Source organism: Cololabis saira, chromosome 19 (genome assembly GCF_033807715.1).
Source record: "Cololabis saira isolate AMF1-May2022 chromosome 19, fColSai1.1, whole genome shotgun sequence".
Classification (NCBI taxonomy): Eukaryota; Metazoa; Chordata; class Actinopteri; order Beloniformes; family Belonidae; genus Cololabis; species Cololabis saira.
In genome coordinates this window covers 34,483,276-34,506,324 of record NC_084605.1, presented here as the reverse complement: position 1 = coordinate 34,506,324, position 23,049 = coordinate 34,483,276, and the positions used below count along the sequence as shown (strand labels likewise).

Genomic DNA, 23,049 nt, shown 5'->3' with positions numbered 1-23,049 from the left:
GACGTGCCCAAGGGATCGCAGCTGCCTGTGTCTGATTGAGTATTTCTCTTTGTTGAGCTTTACACCAGCTATTTTAATACACCGTAACACCAGGTTGAGATGGTGTTCATGCTCCTCATCAGTGGCGCTATACACCACGATGTTTTTCATAAAAACATCTTCTAAAATCTCGTATAGTCTCAATCATGTTTCCATTGAAATCTCCAGTGCACTCGTTATTTATAAATGGTAGTCCCCCAAAGCACCCCCAAAGCTAAAGGGACTATGATAGTGGAATTTGCAAAACCCCGCTAGCAGCATCAAGTGAAAGAAAACCCTGTGGCCTCACTTAGCTTTGATGTGATCTCCTCTGTGGTGAACAAGATGTACTGTTCCTTCTCGATTGCCTCGTTCAGTCTTTTGAGATCAAGACATATGCAGGCTTTGCCTGTGCTTCTCTTCAGAACTGGCACCATGGGTGCACACCAATCGGTTGGCTGTGTCATCAGCTCAGTGATGCCGCCTTGCTCCGTTCTCTGCAGCTCCTCTTTCATTTTTGAAAGCATGCTGAGACAGCATATGGCTGAGCATTGTCTGTCAGGTTCTGTCTTTAGTGTCCCATGCTCACCCTATGATGTTATCTGCTGGTCATGGTCTCGTCCACCCTCTTCACCAGGTTCATCTTAACAGAAAGGGGACTGCTTAGCAGATTGCTTACAGCGTTTCCCTGGTTGACATGTGCTTTTAATGGATGAGTTGTATTTGACAGGGGTTTTGGGAATAAGTGAAGGGTAAGTCTCTCCCTGATTATGCTATATCAGCACCTGTGTCAGTCTTGAATTCTACAGGTGTGGAGCCCACCTAGCAATTTTACAGCCCATTGCTCGTATGACCCATCTGCTTGTCACTCTGATCCCAGGAAATATGGTTGTGCCTGCTCCGTTGGCTCTGTCCCTTCACTGCCTGCTCTCCTGTTCCTGCACACTACTCCGTGTCCTACTTTATGTCACCTATTACATGTTGATCTCTGTCATCTTAACTGTGTTTTGTTTTGCCATAATTTCCACAGTGCCCATGATTATCGTCTTGTTTCCATATTTCTGCTGACCGGGGTTTCTGCTGTGTTTGCTGCGCTCATGCGATACTTCATGGATCGTTGCAGCTGCTTCTCCTTGCATGCTTGAATTGCAATGTCCTCAGACTGCCTGATCGTCTCAATGGTCAGAGCCAGTATGAGGTCAGCTGTAAGTTACAGGACAGATCTTTGTCTAGTATTCCAACCACATTTCATCTGTACAGAATACTCATCAAACTTTGCAATCACACAGTTAAAGTAATTACAGTGACCTTTATTGAAGGTAAGCAACCTGTAGACATTTTCTGCCCTTGTATCCATGCCGCAAATCAGGGTGCTAACCTGCAGGGCGCAATCTTCTTTGAAGAGCTTGGTGGCAGTCCGGAGTGGAATGATAAGCTGCTTCCAATCTAGCCACTTGCCAGGTTTGTCACAGGAAGTTTGTAGGGGTATTAACCTTTGCCAGAGGTTCTCTTCTTCCCAACTTTTACTTCTGACACGATGAAAAGGGAAGCTAGTAGGCACGTTTATCATCGACTTTATTATCTGCTCATAACAACTGCTTACTGTACAAACAACATAACCATTGTAACCCAACTCTTGACTGGCAGGCTCTGCACAGGACATTATCTTAACACATGCTGCACGTGTGCCAGATATATTATTTAGCCATTACAACATATGACAATAATAACTGCTCTTTGGTGACACCAGTTAGATTGTGTTAAAATGAGTGTTGTCAAAGTTGATGTGTTATTAATACTTTAGCGCTTTCTTTTTTAAGCCATTTTTTAACGCGAAATGAACACACGCAAATTTCAGGAAATATGACCCTTGGTCTAACCTGTAAAACCTGTAAAATATAATGCACAAAGCATCAGTTACACGACTTTTGTTTACTGAAGGGCTGTTCGAAGCACTTTCTTCCCATAGACTGTAAAATATGAAAGAAATAAAAGAATATATGCTTTTTCCTTGTACCGCCATGTGGTTCTGAAAGCCAATTGGAGCACGCCCACATTATGTCAATTAAAGTTAACTGTGGCTGCCAGCTCCTTCAACCAACCCACGTCAGAGGAGCTGCAAAGCTGCCGGTGGACGTTAACAGCAGAATTTCCTGCTTCACAAAATCCGAAATTGGAGCTCCATTTAGCCAATATAGTCAGTATAAACTTCTGATTGCAAAGTGATGATACCTAGACATTGGCTGAACCGACTGTCAATCAAAATGATACGTTACATCTTATTAAAGCAATGTATTTCTTTATATAAGTTCACCTGATGTGTTTAAAGAAAATGAATCTCCATCAGAGCTGTCATGAATGTGAAATTGAACAATACAAACAAAATGCTTTTTTCAACCCGACTGTAAATATGTTTATTAACAACTGATTAAAAACAGGGGATGTTTAACTGAACATTATTCTGTTATAGAACTACTTAGAGCAACATCAGTTGTTGGACTGAAGTTTGCCCTCTATAGAATCAGAATCAGAATCAGAATCAGCTTTATTGGCCAGGTTCGAACATTGTCCAACAAGGAATTTGACTCTGGTAGTTTCGCTCTCTATGGTATTAAAGGAGCTTTCAGGCTTTCAGGATATGTCTCTGACATAAAAGAATACAACAATGATTTGTTTAAAGCGAGGAAAATTGTCTGGCCCATAATTGCAATTTGAAAAATATTTTACGAAGGAAAACAGAACATTTTTTTTAAATATTTCTATAACTAATTCACATTAATCGCAAGTTAAATGTAAAATTGTTTGATTATTTGCAATTAAAACATTTACTCCATTGACAGTTTCCTTATATATGGAAACCAAATTGTTAGATTTGTCTTGAATCCATTACAGGTGTTTGGTCTATTCTTAAGTTAGTTTTTTCCAGTAAGAAAATGATTGCTTTTTGTATTGAAATGAAAGGATCTTATGTTTTTGGTGCCGTGTTATTACCAGGATTAAACGACCAAGGAGCTTATAAGAAGCTTAATATCTAAAAGTTTCTACAAAGTTTCTACAGTTATCAGTGAAGTCAGCCAGCGTTCATAGAGTCGGTGTAATCTCTGTGGCATTTCTGTGCGTCAGGTAGAATTATAGAAAACAAATTCATGTTACTGTTTACGTTTTGCTCCATTCCTCTGAAAGCGTCATCTTGTAAACGCATTTTGAAAGCTTTCACATGGGAACAGCTGCTATAGCTGCTTGTTATAATTGTTCTACAAGATCACAACAAGCCTGACTGTGTCGCGCTCACTTCAAATCTACTGGAGGCCAAAACATCCCAGACACTCAGAAAGGAAGCTAAGAAAAGGCTCCGATCTAAACATCAAAAGCCCTGCTTCGTACATATAGTCTCTCCACAGGGATTACACTGCAGGATTACAGTTAAGTGCTTGAACAATGAAGATCTTGGAACAGAACCATCCACAATTAACGGGATAAAACTGTAAAAGTCCAGTGGAGTCCTGTTTTATGGTCATGAAGCAACCTAGTCATGTTCCTCTACGCGTTAACTCTGCCCACACACAGTCTGCATGAATATGTGGGTAGTCAGAAGGAACCATAAATGCTGAGCGTACAGGCAAAAAAGAAAATGAACTGTTCCACATGACTGGTTCTGGCGCCCAAACTGTCGGTTTTGTTCAGTGCATGTGGGGGGTACAGAAAAGAAAACGAAGCCTGCAAGATCGCACTATCATGGCCAAACTCTTCAAGAGCATTTGAGGCGATCAGACAATAGCAGAGCAACACTCAGCACTATTTTTAAGATTATCTCTACGGGGATGTTATGAAATACAGAGCTATCTTCACTTCAAGCCTTTCCAATGCGTCTATCATGTAACAACACTGCCCCCTGCTGGTGGAAGTATGAACGACAACTCCCATGCTGCAGCTACACGGTGCTCATCTTTGCTGCGGTTCTCTGTTAGAAAAGGACTGCTGTGCTGTTACAAAACATGAAATGTGCTTCCCTCAGAGCTAACATGAGAAGAAGCACCAAATGAGCAAAGCTGTCCCATAAATCTATTTACTCATCATGCTGGCTTTCTTTAAAGCCAGCTGGCGATGTGCACCCTCTGTCTGTGCTCCCATATGTTTAGTAGTCTTAAAGTAATTGGCAGTAAATCACAGACAATCCTGTAAGATTTTTTTAAACCACATACAAAGGAGATGCTTAAATTACGTGTGATTAAACTACCATGTTTTGACATGTTGTTTAATGGTTTAATAAATAAGGTTTGCTATGCTTAATTCATGCCCTTAAATTTTTTATAAAATTAGCTAACATATGAATAAAAAATTCCAGTTGGGAGCTCTTACACAAACTCTTACACAAAGCTAGAAAGACAAAGTTAAAACCAGGTTGCATCCCGGACGTTTTTCCGTTCCTCTCCTCTGCTGCCCTCCATAACAGCAGCTGCTCTCCCAGGCAGAAACTAACTTGGACTGAAGGAATGCAGGTAAAGTACATTTCCAGCTCCATCAAAAATACATGCGTGCTACTGAAGAGATGGATGTGTCACAAGCCGCTGGGTTAACATGCGAGGGAGCCACGTCTGCCATAAGCCCAGAATAAACACAAGTAAACCCGAAGCTCCTAGCTTATTTTCACTTACACGAGCGGGCAGATTCCCTGCTTGTTTTATCACTGATGTCATATTTTCCCTTTTAGTCGAGGATAAGTGAGACAAGTGTGTCAGCTTCCATATCCTCCATTACCAGTGCAGCACGATAACATGGCACCACAAACATGCTTTTTCTGGGTCAGGGAAGAACTGAGTTTTAAAGCTCAAGGATACGTGGCCCCCCCACTAGATCTGTCTAGACAGACGTGTTCACTGGAGCCCAACCTCTCTCTGTCAGTCGCTCCTATTATTCTAGCTTAATCAAAGTAACCTTTCCCTGATGCTAATCAAAACCAAACTGACCTTGTTCTTGCCTCGGGGAAACTGTGATTTAAACATGAGGCATTTGAGCTGCCTAATGACCTGTCTTTCTATCCACGTACATCTCTGATATGCAAATGTGGGCAATGAGGATCTCCCAAAATCTAATCACATCATCTCTTCTCCAAGGGGGAACCCGCGTTGAAAGTGTGAGGTCTCTAATTTTATGTGCTCTTGTGTTTGTATGAATGATAATAAATAAAAAATAATAATGAGAGAGCATTTTGATGTGACTGTGAGGGGTTCATTTATAATTCATAATTGTTCATCTCCCTGCAAAAACACATTCAAACATTCCAATTCCCCCTTTTGTCAATTTCAGAACAATTTCAGTGCCAGTGAATAAATGGTCAAATATAGTACATTTAAAAAGATCGATGCACCTTTACTTTGAATCCTAAAAAAATCCTCATCCGCTAGATGGCACTGTAGATCCTCTTTAAAATAAGCTCTTGCTGCTTCAAAAAATACCTTTATCTAAGGAAAGCTGAGAAAAAAAACATGATCTGTAAACATTTTTTTAAAGCATTTTGCATGTATTTCCAGAGACTTGGTTAAACTGAAACCATCCAATTACCGAAAAGGATTATACAGCAACACATCTGTCAAATAAAACAGGCTGAAACAATCCAACCTCTGACATGAATGATTGAGCCTTCTCGGAGTTTGATGTTTGAGGGTGATTAGTATGATTATTTAAATAACAGTTGTATAATTTAACAAGATCACCTTTTAGTTTAAATCTCAGTTTGGACAATATTTAAGAACATTACATTGTGTTTTATATTAATGTGGGGTTGACAGGTTTCCTTAAACTTTTTTTTTTTTTTGTTTAAAACACTTCGGTATTGAGTTGAACTATCAGCAACATCTGGTGGGTAGAAATGATGTTGCATTAAAGCCACTCTATGTAGCAATATCACTTCCGACCACATGGGGGCATACAGATCTGCTGTATTCCACTGGCAATGGTTGGAACAACACATCTGGGTTGTTGCTGTTTTACAAGTGGAAATAAGCAGTCGAATTTGAACGGCATAAACCCAGAATAAACACAAGTAAAGGTGTTAAATAAATCAACAGTGTTGCTTTCTAGCTAGTCAGTGGCTAAATAATAAGCCTGTTAGGGCAAAACAGTATGCAGAAGCTTTTAGGGATGGCTCTGCTCATGTTTCAAATTTGCAGCTAATAGTTTTTCAGCATCTGATTTCACACAAAAAGGAGTCATGCGTAAACACAGTCAGGAACATGTTTTAATACCATTTTGTCTTCCTAAAAGTGCAGTTTTTTGTGTCTTATGCAGTCCCTGAGCGAATTGGGGCCCTAAGTGAAATGTAATTTAGAGGCCCCCTGCCCCCACACCTCTCCTCATCCCAAATATATCATAGATATAAAATGGCCGTATATCAACATGCCATTTAACTAACTTAAATAAATATTAAATAAACTTCAACCTGAAATACAAGTATTGAATTAAAATCTTCAACCTGAAATAAATAAATAAGTATTGAATTAAAATCTTCAACCTGAAATAAATAAATATTAAATAAACTTCAACCTGAAATAAATAAGTATTGAATTAAAATCTTCAACCTGAAATAAATAAATAAGTATTGAATTAAAATCCTCAACCTGAAATAAATAAATAAGTATTGAATTAAAATCTTCAACCTGAAATAAATAAATAAATATTAAATAAAAAACGTAAAACTTCAATAAATAAACAAATCCCCGTCACAAATAGCCATCAATTACTCATCAAAAGAAAGTTACTTCCACCACCTCAATCCCCAACAAAAAACTCAAAGCAGGTTTAGCAGGTCTGAAATCAGAACTAAACATGCATGTGTGCCTTTTACAGATGCACATCTCTATGATCTGGATGCAAAGTCATCAATGAGGTCAAAAACTTTTTAATAACATAAATTGATATAAAACTACAGCCAATATGTTCAAATGTGTCACCTATGTACGACCAACTGGTCATTTTACTACTCTTTTTCAACAAACGTGAATGCAGAGGGCGTTAACAAGGCGTTCAATAAATGTTCATCAGGGCTGCTGGAAAAACAAAGTTCTCCAGTCTAGACAGAGATTCCTATTTAATGAGCGGCAGCTCAGGTGGTTGTGCCACAAAGTTTAGCATACCCACCTTTACGTGAAGCACGAGTTTCCAAGTGTTTTGTATTTTTTTCCCTTTTGCTCGCTCCTGATTCTTTCGTGATGTCTTTTGGACGACATGTGGAAATCTCACTTTCTGCAGCGCTGCAGGAGCCTGCCTGCACGTGCTCCACCTCTGATTGGTCAGATGTCAGGTGCTGCCAATCATTGCGCGGCCAGATTAGAGGTGGGTTTTCTCTATGGATGTATTATAGAACTGGATGGTACGTCGAAAATGGCCGCCTATTCATTTCAATGCATTCTGCTCAGCCAGCGCATACGCCGAAAACATTTCTGACTTCCGGGTTTACTTCCGCGTTAACGGGCCCATAGAGAATGTGCAGGTGAGTCACCTCCCATGATGCTCTGGGGCCTCCCATCATGCCCCGGGGCAATGACGCGAGTATTAATATAATATGTATTAATATAATATATTAATTCATGTATATTATTACATATATTATTAATGTATTAATATAATATAATTACATAATATATATTAATATAATACATCTGTGGAATGCACGGACACGGCTGTGACGTCACGCCCAGAAAGAGACTTTTCTTTGACTTTTCTGGCCGTTATAAAACATTTTTGACGGATATAAAGTCCATGACTTAAAAATATAGAATACAAAGATTAGTAATTGCCGGTGATTACAGCTGGAGGTTCCTGTGAACAGTTTTAGAGGCTTCTCTTTTACTATTGCGGTTTATGGGAAAAAAGCTTTCTGGGCCCCATGGGATTTTCTGTTGCAGTATCGCGGCTGGCCACTGGAAAAAATCGGCGTGCCTGCTGAGTGCGAGATTCGGGGGCTGGTTTTCTCTCCTCCGCCTCATGGTAGCGCATATGCGCATCCATTGTGCTTATGCGCTACCGTGCAAATGTGTCCTCTCGCGCAAAATGTGGCCCTTGTTGGAAGATGAGGCCTTACGCACAGCGCGTGTTCTGCGTTTAAGGAGGAGCGGCCCTGGTCTTATGCAAATTAAACTTTCTTGTGATGTGCTGGCCTTATGTGGTCAGAAATGGTATTGCTACATAGAGTAACTGAATCCTGGGTGTGTAACTATATCCTATAAAAGAGGCATTTTCAGAAATTTTTACCTAAAAAAATATAAAATATATATTATATCTATAGACGGTATGAGCATAAGTGATTTAAATGATCATCTGACTGACTGACTGAGACTATCTACATAATTTGAGTTATAGCTTGCTCTCAGCGTTGCAGCGAGTGACTAGGAACCCGGTAATTTGTTGGTGTGAATTTTTGTGATATACTCAGAACAATGATATTGATTACTCCTTAATAAATCTCAGCCTGTAAATGTTTTATGTGTGCCAAAGGCTCCTGTGTCCATGGGGGACACATCAAATAAATGATCACCATAAAGAGTAGGAGGTGGAAAGTGCTGAAAGAGAGCTTTTGCAAGGTAATGAAGAGTCCTCCTGTGGATGAGCACAGGACCCGAGAGGAAGAGCTTCTTCCTGTTGCTGATTCTGCAAAGATGTTCCATTTGTTTAACTTTGATGTAGCATATCCAGGAAATACATTAAGAACTGTCACTGGAAACTTTGCAATGATGGCTTTTTTCATTTCCAGTAACGATTCAGTTTATAGCAATTAATGTTATTGTAATGTGTAAATACTGTATTATTGTAGAGCTGCTTAAATCTGTAATAAATATTCTTTAACAGAATGACTGTGGCATAAGAAGATGATCGTGGAGGTTAACTTTAGATTTTTTTTTTTTCATCTAGTCATGTAATTTGATTTCCATTTTAACAAGCACTAATAATCAGTATAGAGAGTGAGGCTGAAAAGAGGTCTTTGTATCAGTTTTCGCATCATAAATAGGCAAATCAATTCCATTTCATTTCTGCCTTTTACTTCAGGCTGGAATGCGCCATGGGACGCAAAGTGAGAACTCCTAGTTGATTAATTAGACAAGCTCTGATTGATTCAGTCTCGTGGCAAATCCTGACAGTTAGATTATTTGCTTTTATGCAGGCTGTGCTTTTACTTTTGATTTTTTCTTCAACCTGAAATTAAAAAGAAACTAAAAATCACTGTGTCTTCATCATTAATGAACCTTTTCCAAATGTTTTATCAATTCGAAAGGAATCATTTGAGACAGTAGTTAAAAAACAGTCCCTTTTAGAAGTTTCTCCTGCATCATCTGTTGTCTGTCTGATGATGTCATGATCTGTTGATCATGTTGGATACCATCTCCATATTTTCTTTTTTTTTCTTTTATTTTTATTTTGAGGCCTGTGAAGTTTGCAAAGTTTATAAACTTTGCTATGGCTAGATTTCAATTGTGATAGGTTGAAATCTAACTAAACTAAAATCTCTGATTTAGGCCATGAATTCCAGCTGATCAATTTAAAACAGTCCATGATTTCATTTAGAAACATTTATTTAAACATTTCTTTAAATCATTTTTTCTCAGTTTTTTTAAAATTAGATTAGATTCAACTTTATTGTCATTACACATGTAAAATAAAGGGTGACAAAATGCAGTTTGCAATCTAATCAGAAGTGCAAAAGTAGTAAGTTCAGTTTGTACAGAATAAACAGTATATACAGTAGAGTATGTACTATATTATTATATACAGGTGGGAACACTATAGAGACATAATATGAACAATATATACAGATACACTAAATGTATCATCATTGTCCCTCATGACCCCAATCACTGTGGTGTTGTCTGGAACTTTATGATGGAGTTGCATCCATATATAGATCTGCAGTCATGGATGAAGAGGGAGTAGTGGAATGGGCTCAGCACACAGCCTTGTGGTGCACCAGTGTTGAGTATGGTAGTATGGTGGTAGAGAAGTTGTGGCTTAACATCGAACATGCTGAGGTCTGTTGGTCAGAAAGTCTATGATCCAGTTGCAGAGGGAGGTATTAATTCCAAGGTCACCAAGTTTAGTGATTAGCTTGGAGGGAATAAATGTGTTGAATGCTGAGCTGAAGTCACAGCATTCTTGCATAAGTGTTCTTGTTCTCCGGATGGGAGAGTACACCATGGAGCGCTGTTGATATAGCATGCTCTGTGCTTCAGTTGCTCCGGTAGGTTAATTGGTGTGTGCCAGGACCAGCCGCTCAAAGCACTTGATAACAATGAATGTCAGTACTACAGGGCAGTCGTCATTCAGGCACGACGGAGAGGAGTGTTTCGGCAATGGCACTATAGTCTTGAAGCACGCTGGTACTAGTGCTTGGGCAAGGGACAGGTTCGAAATGTCTATAAAGATTGTTGCAAGCTACTCAGCAAAAGCTCTGAGCACTCGTACAGGGAAGCCATCAGGGATAGCAGCTGCATCAATCCAGCTCAGTGCATTATGTACATCTGAAGGGAATTGTGAGGATTGGTTTGGTGTCAGTGGGTTCAGCTTTGGTAGCCATTTCCTTATTGCCTTGTCAAAACAGGCATAAAAGTAATTCAGCTCGTTGTGGGAGGACACATTCCTTGCAGTAGGTGTGGAAATGTCCTGCCACATGCATCTGGGGTCGGAGTCGTTGAAGTGTTCTTCCATCTTCAGCTTTTTGTTATACTTGGCCTTCTTGATGTCCCTCTTGAAGTCAGCCCTGGACGTACTGTAGGCTTGTGCATCACCTGATGCGAAGGTATTGTTACTGTACGTGCCTTTAGTAGAAGTTGGACCTCCTTATTTATCCATGGCTTTCTATTTGGGTACATAATAATCTGTTTCACTGCAGTAACACTGTCAGTTGTGGTCTTGATGTGTTCCAGTACTGACAGAGTGTAATGGCGCTTTTCCACTAGTACCTCTACTAGCAGGTGGAGGCGTGCCGAGTAGATACTTTTTCTGCATCTATTCTGCCGAGGTTCTAAGCGTGCTGAGTCGGCCCTGTATCTGACGTCATCACAATACACGCCACCGATTGGTCGGGGGACAGGGCCGTCAGACGTTAGAATCAGGAAGCGGGAGTCCGCGATTTCATTCAACAGGCAATGGCAGCGCAAACGTCTGTTTCATGATCCAACTCTGAGGTGCAGATGTTCATAAACCTGGTGGCTGAGGAGAGAATTAAAAAAGGGATCTAGACGGGCGATAATGAACGATCAGATCCACCAGGAGCTCTGTCACTTCTCAGCCACTCGCGGCTCCAGCTGAGTTCTCATCACCTGCCGACACAAATAAACAACAAAAAAAAAGCGTTGTCACTTGAAGCTTCTTTCATTCTCATTTTTTAACTTGATATCGAACACAAGTCACAGACCCAGCAGCACATTTATCATCTCCTCCAGGTTCTACATCTTTAGTGTTGTTTTCTCCGTTTAGATCACACAATCAAATACACCACAGCAGCTTCGCACCAACCTCCTACTTCTCACCTGGGTGTTTAAAAACAAACGAGGACGAGGCGAGTGGAGGCGAGACGAGGCGTGCCGAGTCGAGGCGCGCAGAGTAGGTACTAGTGGAAAAGCGCCATAAGACTCAATGTTTGTGTGAGAGCCAAAAGTAGCCTGAGAGGAAAACACACTCCAGTCTGTGTCTTTAAACTTTAGTCCACCCCCGCTGGCCACACCTTGATGGCTTCATACGGTTGCCGAGCAGTGTGTACTTGAGCGTGAGGAACAAAGAAAGGTGATCAGATTGCCCAAAGTGGGGGAGGGGTGTCGCTATAGGCTCCAACAATTTTAGTGTAGACATGGTCCAAAGTTCTGTCCCCTCTTGTATGGCAGGAGACGTGTTGGGAGGCACTGTCTTGAGGTTGGAGTGATTAAAGTCACCCGCCACAATAAATGCATCCTCAGGGTGTGCAGTTTGTTGTGTGCTGATGGCTGCATGCAGTTCCTTCCCTCAAACCTAGCTTTCCAACATTTGACCATGCATTTTGTCCTAAATTATCATGATAATGTTGTAATTCCATCTTTTTTAAATTGATTAATACCTTCATTTCTAAAGATTAAAAAAAAGTCCAACATTGCGGTAGCTCTTCCTACATTTTCCACTATTTTGAAGGTTTTCTTTGCCTTATTGGCTTAATTTCAGTGTCCGTACACAAACTGATATATAGCATTCCCAAAAAGTTTTTAAAAAGTTGTTTTATATTTTTTTCTCCTCTTTCAGAAGTGTTCTCCTTGGCCTCTTCCCATGGAGGCCTGCTGCGTTTGGTGTCCAGCCTGTGTTATAGGCTGAAACCACAACTCCAGATTGCTCAAGGCTGAAACTCTTTAGATGTCTTGAGTAATATTTTATTTTTTATTTTCTCCACATCCATAACAACCTTGAGAGATTCGTGTCATTGATTTTTTTTCTTAGTACCTTTCGATAAAAGGGGTTTTAAAAGTATGAAACTTCTTCTACTTGATTATAATATAAACTTTTGAAAAGGAATTTTTTGATCTTTGGGAATTACATGGCTGCTTTTTGAATAATATTGGCTTTGATAATGGCATTTTACATGCACTAAGACAGCTCTTTTCTTGATTAAAGTAAAGAGACATTGGAATCCATGTTTTTAAAAGCAAAACATTGAAAGTGTTGGCACTGAACACTTTCAATGTTCTTGCTTGGCTGGATTCCGTTTTTCACAGTGATGTCAGCATATTCCTTGGCTTTTCATTGGCTTTACTATGAATGGGGATACCCTCAACAGCTCCAGATGCCATCCTCAGTAACATTTTGGTGCGTCTTTGATTTTGAGTTGTTCACACATAATAACTGAGCAGTGGCAGGAAACTGCTCACTGAATGTCCTCAACTAGTTTTCAGTTGAGCAATACACTCAATACGACTGAAATTCGAGTAGATTACACCCACAGATAGCATAACTTCCATTTCTTCATTTTAATGTATGAAGGTACACCAAACGCTTAAATGACTTCATATCACCTACAGATATCACCTACAGTGGGTCAAAGTGTTTTTAACATGACATCAAAACAGTCTCTTCCTTTTTTTTGCATAGATTTATTTGATTTATTTTTTGATTATTATTTTCTTTTGTATTTAGGTGTGTGCATAAATGCAAAGGCAATGGGTCAAATCATTTATCCAAAATGAACAATGTGATAACAGTACTCTGTGTGACATTAGAACACAAAATTATCTTATTAGTGACATTCTGTGAATTTAGCGGTTAGAGGAACTGAGACTAAAGGCTGCAAGATCTGTTTATCATTGTTATTTATTTATTTATTTATTTATTTATTTATTTATTTATTTATTTATTTATTTATGTATTTATTTATTTATGTGTTTATGTGTTTGTTTGTTTGTTTGTTTGTTTGTTTGTTTGTTTGTTTGTTTTAAGCATCACTATCTAAATTTTACTCATTGTCAAAGTAAGATAGGGCATTTGTATCCCCAAGCATTAAAAAAAAAACATTAATAGAATAAGTTCCTTCAGGAAGAGTCACAAATTATCCAGTAACTGCAATTTTAGATAAAGAAGCCAAGTGCTTTTTACCCTATTCCATTTACATTTTGTGTTATCCATTAAATAGAAAAAATAACGAAAATAAAGGTCAGTCTTCTATGGGGTGTAGTTATACACCATATAAAGAAAAGATATGGGGGGGGGGGGGGGGGGGGGGTTGGTTAGCAATCGGAGGCTTAATTAAAAGCTGCACTTCAGACAGTAAGATACCTTCGAACTTCTAATACGAGATTTGTTCAAAATCAGTTTGATCGTGGAGTCGCGTTGTACTACAGAATATGGTTTCAACTTTTGATTTTCCAAATTTGAGTTATTACACTCATACAAATATTGTGCTTGATCTACTTAAAAAAAAATAAGTCAACTTTTTGCATGAGAATATTATGTAGATCAAGAAAGACTAGTCTTTGTACTTAATTTTCTGTATGTAAATGATACATTTTGCAAGTACAGTCAACTTGTGTTTTTACTTTATTTATCAAAATTAAGTTGACTTTACTTGCAAATGAATTTTCTACATACTAAAAATTAAGTAGTTTATCCAAAGACTAGTCTTTCTTGATCTACATACAAATCTTGTGCGAAAAAGTTGCCTTAATTTTTTAAAAGTAGATCAAGCAAGATATTTTTTTACTGTGGTGTTCTACTTAAACAAATAAAGCATGTTTCATCTATACGTTCTGCCCAATAGATTAAAATTGTTAAAGGAAAAGTAAATACAAACAAGACCATTGCTTATTGTTTGTGTGTAATGAAAAGATTGCCTGGATTGTTAAGGAAAAAATGCACAATGTCTTGCTTTTTGAACAAATGCAGATTAAGTTCAAAACTAGATGTATTCATGTAAAGCAACAAACTTAACTTTTAATCGTTAATATCACAGATTTAAATATGTTATATTTGCATGCGCTTAGATTTATTTTTTTCAGTGTACAAACCTCACAAGTGTAACCTCCCGCCGCCGGCCAGCCATTAGTTTTGAATGTCTGAGCAGTTTGATGTAAATGGGCTTCTGTTATAATGGGTTTATTAGGATGATTGTGCGCGTGGCAGCGTGACGTCACGGCCCGGAGCGCCGCACCTCGAGCTTCTCACTTCGCATCATTGTGGAGAAACAGTCCGCATCCAACGGAGGACTTTTCCCTTTTCACCTGCCGAAACGGAATGTATTTTTTTTCCCCTTTTTGTGAAACAATTTGCCGCCTTCTTCCTATTTGGGGCTGTAAAGGACAATGAAAAGTTAAATGATTTCCTTCACTGAGTTTTAGTGATTGCTTTTTAGACTTTTATCACCGCCGACTCTTTCCCCTGCTGAGCTTGTAAAGTTTTGGTCCTCAAACCCAAAGACTGTGAGGGACCAAATTGTACCCACGGGGGCAGACGTTATAAAAACACTTATTTTCTCCCTGCTTTATGTTTTCCTCTGTGTTTCGTGTCTGTACAAAGTGCGTTGGCTTGGCGCGGCGCGGCTCCAGCCGCTGGACGACGCGTAAAGCTTCACATCTGGATCTGCAGAATGCAGCGTCATTTCAGCCCACAACTTGTGCAGCCTGATGAAAAGTGGATCAGTCTGACAAGTTCTGTTCACAGTTTATTGTAACAGCGGAAACAAATATTTCAACCTTGGAACCATCCTTAAGCGCAATGATTTTAACTTTTTTCATTATACTGTCCTCCTTGGGTAAGTGTCATCTCCATCAGTTTACTTTACTATGTTTATAGACAATTTAAAACGATGAGGGGGAAAAAATCAATTAAATTATGTTAACAGGCATATTAATATCGCTTAAGTTATGTAACTTGTAAAGAAAAAAGATTAAATGTCTTGAAAATGACTTGGCGCACATAGGATTATTCTCACTCGGACTTTGCGACCCGCAGATTCCGCGTCCGCGTTGAAGGGCGACAGCAGCAGCAGCTCCGGGTCCGGGTCCCGCTCCGGCCGGCTGGACTGTGTCAGGGCCAGCGAGCAATGTCTGAAGGAGTACTCGTGCAGCACCAAGTACCGGACCATGAGGCAGTGCGTGGCGGGCAGGGAGAGCAACTTCAGCGCGGTGACCGGACCCGAGGCGCAGGGCGAGTGTCGCAGCGCCATGGAAGCCATGAAGCAGAGCCCGCTGTACAACTGCAGGTGCAGGAGAGCCATGAAGAAGGAGAAGAACTGTCTGCGGATCTTTTGGAGCATATATGAGAGCTTACAAGGTATGCTGGCATTCAGGGGCAGAGAAATAAATGACGCTGGATTCAATGTGCTGGAGGAAATTAAGAAACAACAGTCCCGAATTCAAAATCACCTATATGAAGAAATAACATATATTCTAAGGGGGAAATGTCCTTACTGTTATATTGTAGAAAATGTGCCTTTTTTTCTAACAATAAGTTTATATTTTTAATATTTGATATATGTTAGGCAACTTCATTAAAGTGTGAAATAAAATCACAAATGAGAAAAAAATAAGTGTGTAGAAAATGCATATAAATTAGTTAATCAATTCAGCTACTTTTACATTTATTTTGTCACTTTATTCATTGGAGACAGTATGAATAAAAAAAAAAAAGATAAATAATATCTTATAAACATCATGTGTTTTGTTAGTATCTCATTTTGGGGAGAAAAAAATGAAAAAAGAAGAAGAATACCCAACTCAGTTAAAACATTGTGGCATTGAGGATAATAAGTGATGAAAGTGTTTCAGGTTCATGTTCCAGTCTTCCTGAAAATGTGAAGGTGTGCTCGACAGGGTCGTCATCCTTCATTGTTTGGTTACAAAACTCTCTGTGCGTATTCCACTGGGGATACGTCAGGACTGCAGGCAGGCTAGTCTAGTGTGTACGTTCTTCTTACTCGGCCATGAAGTCCGGACTATGTGGTCTGCATTGCTTTGATTGACAAGGCAGCATGTGTTGGTTTAAAACCTCATTGTATTTTTCTGGATTAATACTGCCGTCACAGAAGTGTGGGTAACCTTTGACAAGGGCACTAGAACAACTCAATATCATCACAGCGCCTGGCTCTTTCTTCCAAAAACAATCCGGAACACTAAGTCATCTGACCACAGTTTATGTTTCCACTCGTCCATCGTCCATCCCACATCCCTCTCAAGCCCAGTGACATCATCCCTGGGCAAGGTTACTGCACAGTCAAGTTTGAAGTGGCATTTGTGAATATTGTTCAGTTTAGATTCACAAAGATTACCCGGTTATCCTTTGCCCATATATCAGATATAGCAGTTCTTGGTGCAGTTTTGTCTGGGGGACTGAAGATCACAGGTGCACAGCTTAGACTTGCCCTTTACACACTGATAATCCTCCAGATTTCCTTCAACTGCTGTCACTGTAGACGAAGGAATATGGAAATCTCATCAAATCTTTCTTTTCGGGGCATTGTTTTCAAACATTTTGATGATTTTTGTCATACATTTGTTGACTGGAGACCCTTTTATATTATAGTTGATCACAAATGGAAGCTTTTATGGATAACATTTCTTTTTTTGACCCCATTACTAGCCCTAAATTGCCACTACCCAGAGTATTATTTTTTGTTTTTTTGAATGTGTTTCAGGCCTGAAAATACATGAATGGATGAGTTTCAACAAATAAAATGAAGTTGACATGGCAACCCTTAAAATATCTTGGGTTCATACTGTATGAAGTTACTGGAATTGAGTTAACTCAGAACTCGCAGAGAGACAGTTATTCAAATATATTCATTGACACTGACCCCCAACTGGTTGAGAGAGATGGCTGCCCTTCATTTTTCTTCCGGCTAAGTCGTTGCCCCCACCCCCCTTACTGTTGCTTTCTGCTTGTTCAGGAAGGGGGACTGCGTTGATGTGAAAATTCTCTGGCATTTGCATGTTCTCTCTGTGCATGTGGAAGTTTTTCTCCAGGCACTCGGGATTTAGGTAAACAAGTACTATTGCTCGTGTTTAAGTACAATAATGAGCTATTTATAGCTCATTATTGTACATTATTTCCACTCCAGATTTTCTCTGCGGTCCAAGAGCATGTGTGTCCAGTCAAATGGTGATTCTAAATAGCCCCAAGGATTGTGTGTGGTTGTTTGTCTAGTCATGGACTGGCACCCTGCTTTTTGCCCAAAGAAAGCTTGGATAGGCTCCAAGTGGGTATAGGGATGGATGGATGGATGGATGGATGGATGGATGGATGGATGGATGGATGGATGGATGGATGGATGGATGGATGGATGGATGGATGGATGGATGGATAACTGCATTGACTTTGTTTGCTGTATGTGTAAAGTGGCTTGAGATGACTTTTGTTGTGTGGTGGGATGGTGCAAATAATTGAATTGAAATGATCATCATGTAATAATCTAATATTATGTTCAATTTTAATTAAATGTTAAATGTCAGTGGTGAAAGGAAAAATAGCTCATTATTGTACTTAAACGAGTAATACTTGTTTACCTCTGAACATGAAGTCGTCTTGTGCGTTGTGTGAATGTTAATCATACTGGGGGAAGCAGTGCCTGACATTATTCAGATCTAGCCTGGCCAGACACACACTCCTGTTTGATACAAAGTCTGGGTCCTCTGGATTCAACTTTGATTCCCAGAGGACAGTACCAACAGATGCAGAGGAGCCTGCCCCTGAATGCCATTGGACAGGTATACAACCAATCAGAGACAAGAAGCATGTGACATAGCCAGTCTAGTGGCAATAAAAGACATCCAAAAGGGTGTGGCATGGAGTTGGAACTCTGATTAATGACGTGTGGGTTTTGCCCCTCAACCCCTCGCCCTGTTGCCATTGGTTCAGTATGTTCTGTACCAGTGGAAACAGGTGGGAATGAGAGGAGTACCAGACCCAATTCATGAAAGTTATCCAGTTATGGCTTAGTAGTTATGTGTAACGCACAGTAGGGATGGGCGGTATGGACTAAAAAATGTATCACGATCATTTCTGGCATTTATCCCAATAACGATAAAAATGACTATAAAAAAAATACCAATTCAACTCCACCTTTGTAACTATAAATCTATCACCACATTCAGTCTTTCTTTCTTTCTTTCTTTCTTTCTTTCTTTCTTTCTTTCTTTCTTTCTTTCTTTCTTTCTTTCTTTCTTTCTTTCTTTCTTTCTTTCTTTCTTTCTTTCTTTCTTTCTTTCTTTCTTTCTTTCTTTCTTTCTTTCTTTCTTTCACGCTCATATCTTTCTTTCTTTCTTTCTTTCAGGCTCATATCTATCTTTCTTTCTTTCTTTCTTTCTTTCTTTCTTTCTTTCTTTCTTTCTTTCTTTCTTTCTTTCTTTCTTTCTTTCTTTCTTTCTTTCTTTCTTTCTTTCTTTCTTTCTTTCGACTTTACACAAAAACGTCATCAACTGGAATTTATCATTTTTACCGCAAGATGACAAATTCTTACCGTGGGGAATTTTTTTGACGGTATATCGTGAACGGTAAAATATCACCCATTCCTAACGCACAGCATTCACTCAAGGCAACATGATAACTTACTACATACACAAATGCACAAACAACTTCAAGTCCATTTTGTTGTAATTTCTGTTTTCCTCTGCAGGTAATGATTTATTGGAATACTCTCCATATGAACCAGTCAACAGCCGGCTCTCAGACATCTTCCGCCTGGCTCCCATCATAGCAGGTAAGAGGCTGCTTTAATGTCCCTAAAAGTTTCAGTTTGCACATTTCACAGTGTCAAGTCAGAGTAAACATTACCGACATTCCTCAGTTGCGCGCAGCTGAAGTCACCACATCGCTGCAGCTAATCTGACACTATATTTATATTTGACAGACACTTTTCCTATCACTGTCTGGTATCGAGCTGCAGCTTTCAACGCCTATTATCCATCGCAAAAGCTTTTATCTGCAACTGTGAGCTACAGTACACAAAGCAGAGTAATTTGGTATATTTCATTTTTAACCATCAAAGTCAGCGGCATGCATGTTTTGTTCTAATGCAGAACAGATAATTGTGATAGTATTTAATTAATCGCCCTTTTAGAGTTTGTTTTGTTTGAGTTCCATTAATATGGTCGGGATTAGAAAATGTAAGACTGCTTTGCCATTGTAAAATTCAATGTCAAACATGTGCACAAGCGTCAAAGTGGACCTGCATGGGAGCTTTACACATAGTCACACCATTACTTGGATCTGTTGAGATCCGGCACATGAGAGGAGGAGGAGAGGTGCAATTAACCATCTGTTTACATTCAGAAGCACTGATAGAGCAGGACTCTCCAGCCGCCTGGCTGGAGGAGGGCATTTCTGAACAGGCCAGCTCCCGCTTCAGAAGAAAAACATGCTCATTTGTTTATCTTCTGTCCACCCCGGCTTTTCTGTCTCTGGCTCTCACTGTGATTGAATCCACTCGACGTATCACAGTTTTTCACATTTGTCTCCTGCAGTAAAACACTGGCGATGGCTTAGCCAAGCAATAAGAGAGAATGAAGAACTGAAAGAAAATTAAACATTTAGATGTGCATTAGCCATCAAGCAGCTTTTATGGGTTTTTAACACGATCTCTCACATAAACCAAATAATAATGATATTTAAAGACAAAAGCAATGTGTGATTTGCATGTCATTCTATGCTTTATGACACAGCAGACATTAATCATTTTCAAAAAATTCCTGAAGAAAGTGAGATGTTTAAATTAGATTAACTTCCAATATGTTGTTTTATTAAAGCCACTGACTCAAATATCCAAACCCGTCAGGAAAGCGTGTTATTAATGGGTGCTGTTACATTGATTTCTAACCACCTTGTTTACCTGCATTATGTGAGCAAGATAAATTGCGATGGACTGGAAGTGACTCTGAGCTTCACGTAACGCAGCGCGTAAACAGCCACAAGGGCCTCTAAGGGAAAATAAATCACTTAATGGCTTAAATATCAGGATTCCATTTACCGTAGGTGACCTCATTCCTGCCTGAAACGAAGCCAGGCCCGAGGAAATCCACAGAGTAAAATAATGCACATGTGAGTCAGGATAGAGTGGTCTTCACTGTATCCCACGGGTCAGGGGGGAGGACGTGATGCTCACTGCTCTGAATCCTCAGAAACAATCCAGGCAATACAGGCGTGGACAGTCAACATCGTCCTGCATTCCAGCACATTCAGTCTGTACAAGCTTTAACTTACAATATACTTCTTTTTATCCCGATTATTTCCCCATTTTATCACCCATTATACTTCTGAAAGAGTCCTGCTGCTTCCACCTGAAGTGAGATGAACTAATGCTTGCGTGTAGGACTGCAGATATGAGTCATTACTTCTGGTTTTCAGTAATGCAGCCACTGAATTTTAGCAAATCCGCTACCTTTCTCATTTTTTTTGTTTTATCCTGGATAATAATTTTCTTAGGTCAATGAGAGTCTGAAATAATTGGATCCAATGCCTGGTGGTTGTCAGTAATTTACTTCTGAATCAACTGCACACGGGACAGCTGATGACGGTGTCCATTTTAAAAGTGCTGTGGTGAATCTTGAATGTGCCAGGTCATTTATGACTACATTGCCCAAATGTACAGCTTCATTTAACAAGACGGGCCCTGAGAGCCTCTTCCCCTAAAACACAAAAACACTCACAGGTAAACACGGCGTTTACAAGGACATTATGGTTTAGCACTAAAATAGACCCAAAACATCATTAATTTAATTAGTAAATACTATGTTTAGCTTCTGTTTAGTCTGGAATCTGTTTAATTACACAGTGTGGATGCAAATATTAAACTATTTTGTAAAAGTTGAATTGGTTATAACTCAATATTCAGTTACTTGCATAAAACACTGTTGTAGGAGTGACATGGGTTACAAGTTAGACCTAATCTTTCCAACATGAAAGACGAGGCCTGGGCAGCTTTGTTCAGGCTCAGATCAGTAGGGGATGGATGGATGGATGGATGGATGGATGGATGGATGGATGGATGGATGGATGGATGGATGGATGGATGGATGGACTCCAGAGAAGGACAAAGGTTTATCCAGTTATGTGTAAAAAGATCAAGATCAAGGCTGTTGCGATTGATTTTTGCTGCACTGCCGGTGTTGCTGCCTGGTACAGCAACACCAGTGCAAATGCAAAACTCTGTTGCACATACATTATACACAAAACCTGCAGCATATTCTGCGTCAAAATGCACAATAATCAAGAAAACAGGCCTTTGTTTTCATAAATGCGTAGTCAAATAATTCTTATTCATACCTCAAACCTTTTGTAATTTGTAGATCCTGATCATTGATAATTTTATTGTTAAACCGTAGCTTAGAAGGCATTAAAATGACCAGTGGTTTAATTTTAGCTGTGTGCTTTGTTGGGATGGGGTGCATTTCTCAGCAGGAGTAACACTAAATACATCCTAACTCAGGTCACATGACCACATATCGGATATACAGCATTTATGATCTAGGACCACACACCTAAATAACACAAATACAGTCAGAAAATCCAAACTTGTGATAAGGTTTATGTGTCCCCAGACTCCAGGAAAAAATCACATATTAGTCACATCAATGGGAAATAAGTGGGTATAGTCTATGTCTGCCAGGTGACGTGAGTGTGGTCAAAAACAGTCAGTCGTTTCACTCTTCAAGCTCGTGTGTGACTCCTTGTCCCGTTGATTGATATCTTGGTGACATTAATATCTCAAATTGAAAGGTGTGACATTTGAGCCATCAACAACTGGAATGGTCCCCAGGAACAGTTGGCATTAAATGCCATGTCATTTATAAATCAATAAATGTGATCAATTCATGGAAGTGCCTTTCTGAGAAGTAACATAATACCATTGAACAGATTGAGGAAATGTTGCGACCGAAGTTCTCTCCTCAACACCCGAGATATACATATGGACAAAAATCTACTGGTGTATTTATTTCATTAATAATTAAAAGTCGCTGAGCTGGAGCAAATTCATGAGGTGATTTCAGACGAGATTCCATCGTCTTGGTTTCGCTGTTTATGAGATCTTTGAGCCCTGTTGCACCCTATAATGTAATCATTTCCTGAAAATGTAATAACGCCTGAAAATGTAATAAAATTTGCACTTAACTCAATCGAAAATGTAATAAAATCCAATAATGTAATAACTTCACCAATAATGTAATAAAATATCCTGACTGATATTGTAATAACATTTTTACCAATAATGTAATACCTTATTACATTAACTACATTTTGTGTTTTAAGTATTTAAGAATGTTATATACACTGGATTTGAAAAACAACTGAATTGGGTTTAAATTGCAGACTTTGAGTACCATGTAATAAATCCCCAATAATGTAATAAGGTATTACATTACTGGTAAAGATGTTATTACAATATCCGTCAGCATATTTTATAACATTATTGGGGAAGTTATTACATTATTGGGTTTTATTACATTTTCGATTGAGTTAAGTGCAAATTTTATTACATTTTGAGGCGTTATTACATTTTCAGGAAATTATTACATTATAGGGTGCTACAAGCCCTATTTTCCT

The 23,049-nt window shown here is 39.2% G+C and overlaps 1 protein-coding gene across 1 annotated transcript in view; it reads left to right on the top strand.

Moving 5' to 3' along the window:
- The first annotated feature begins 14,719 nt into the window (after positions 1–14,719).
- The window catches only part of gfra1b (gdnf family receptor alpha 1b), a 44,074-nt gene continuing 35,744 nt past the window's right edge, over positions 14,720–23,049 (top strand). Inside the window, exons 1-3 of the mRNA XM_061707856.1 lie at positions 14,720–15,268; positions 15,469–15,789; positions 19,127–19,210. Of these exons, the coding sequence (XP_061563840.1) occupies positions 15,232–15,268; positions 15,469–15,789; positions 19,127–19,210 (442 nt within the window). The 5' untranslated portion in view covers positions 14,720–15,231. The remainder of the gene's footprint in view (positions 15,269–15,468; positions 15,790–19,126; positions 19,211–23,049) is intronic.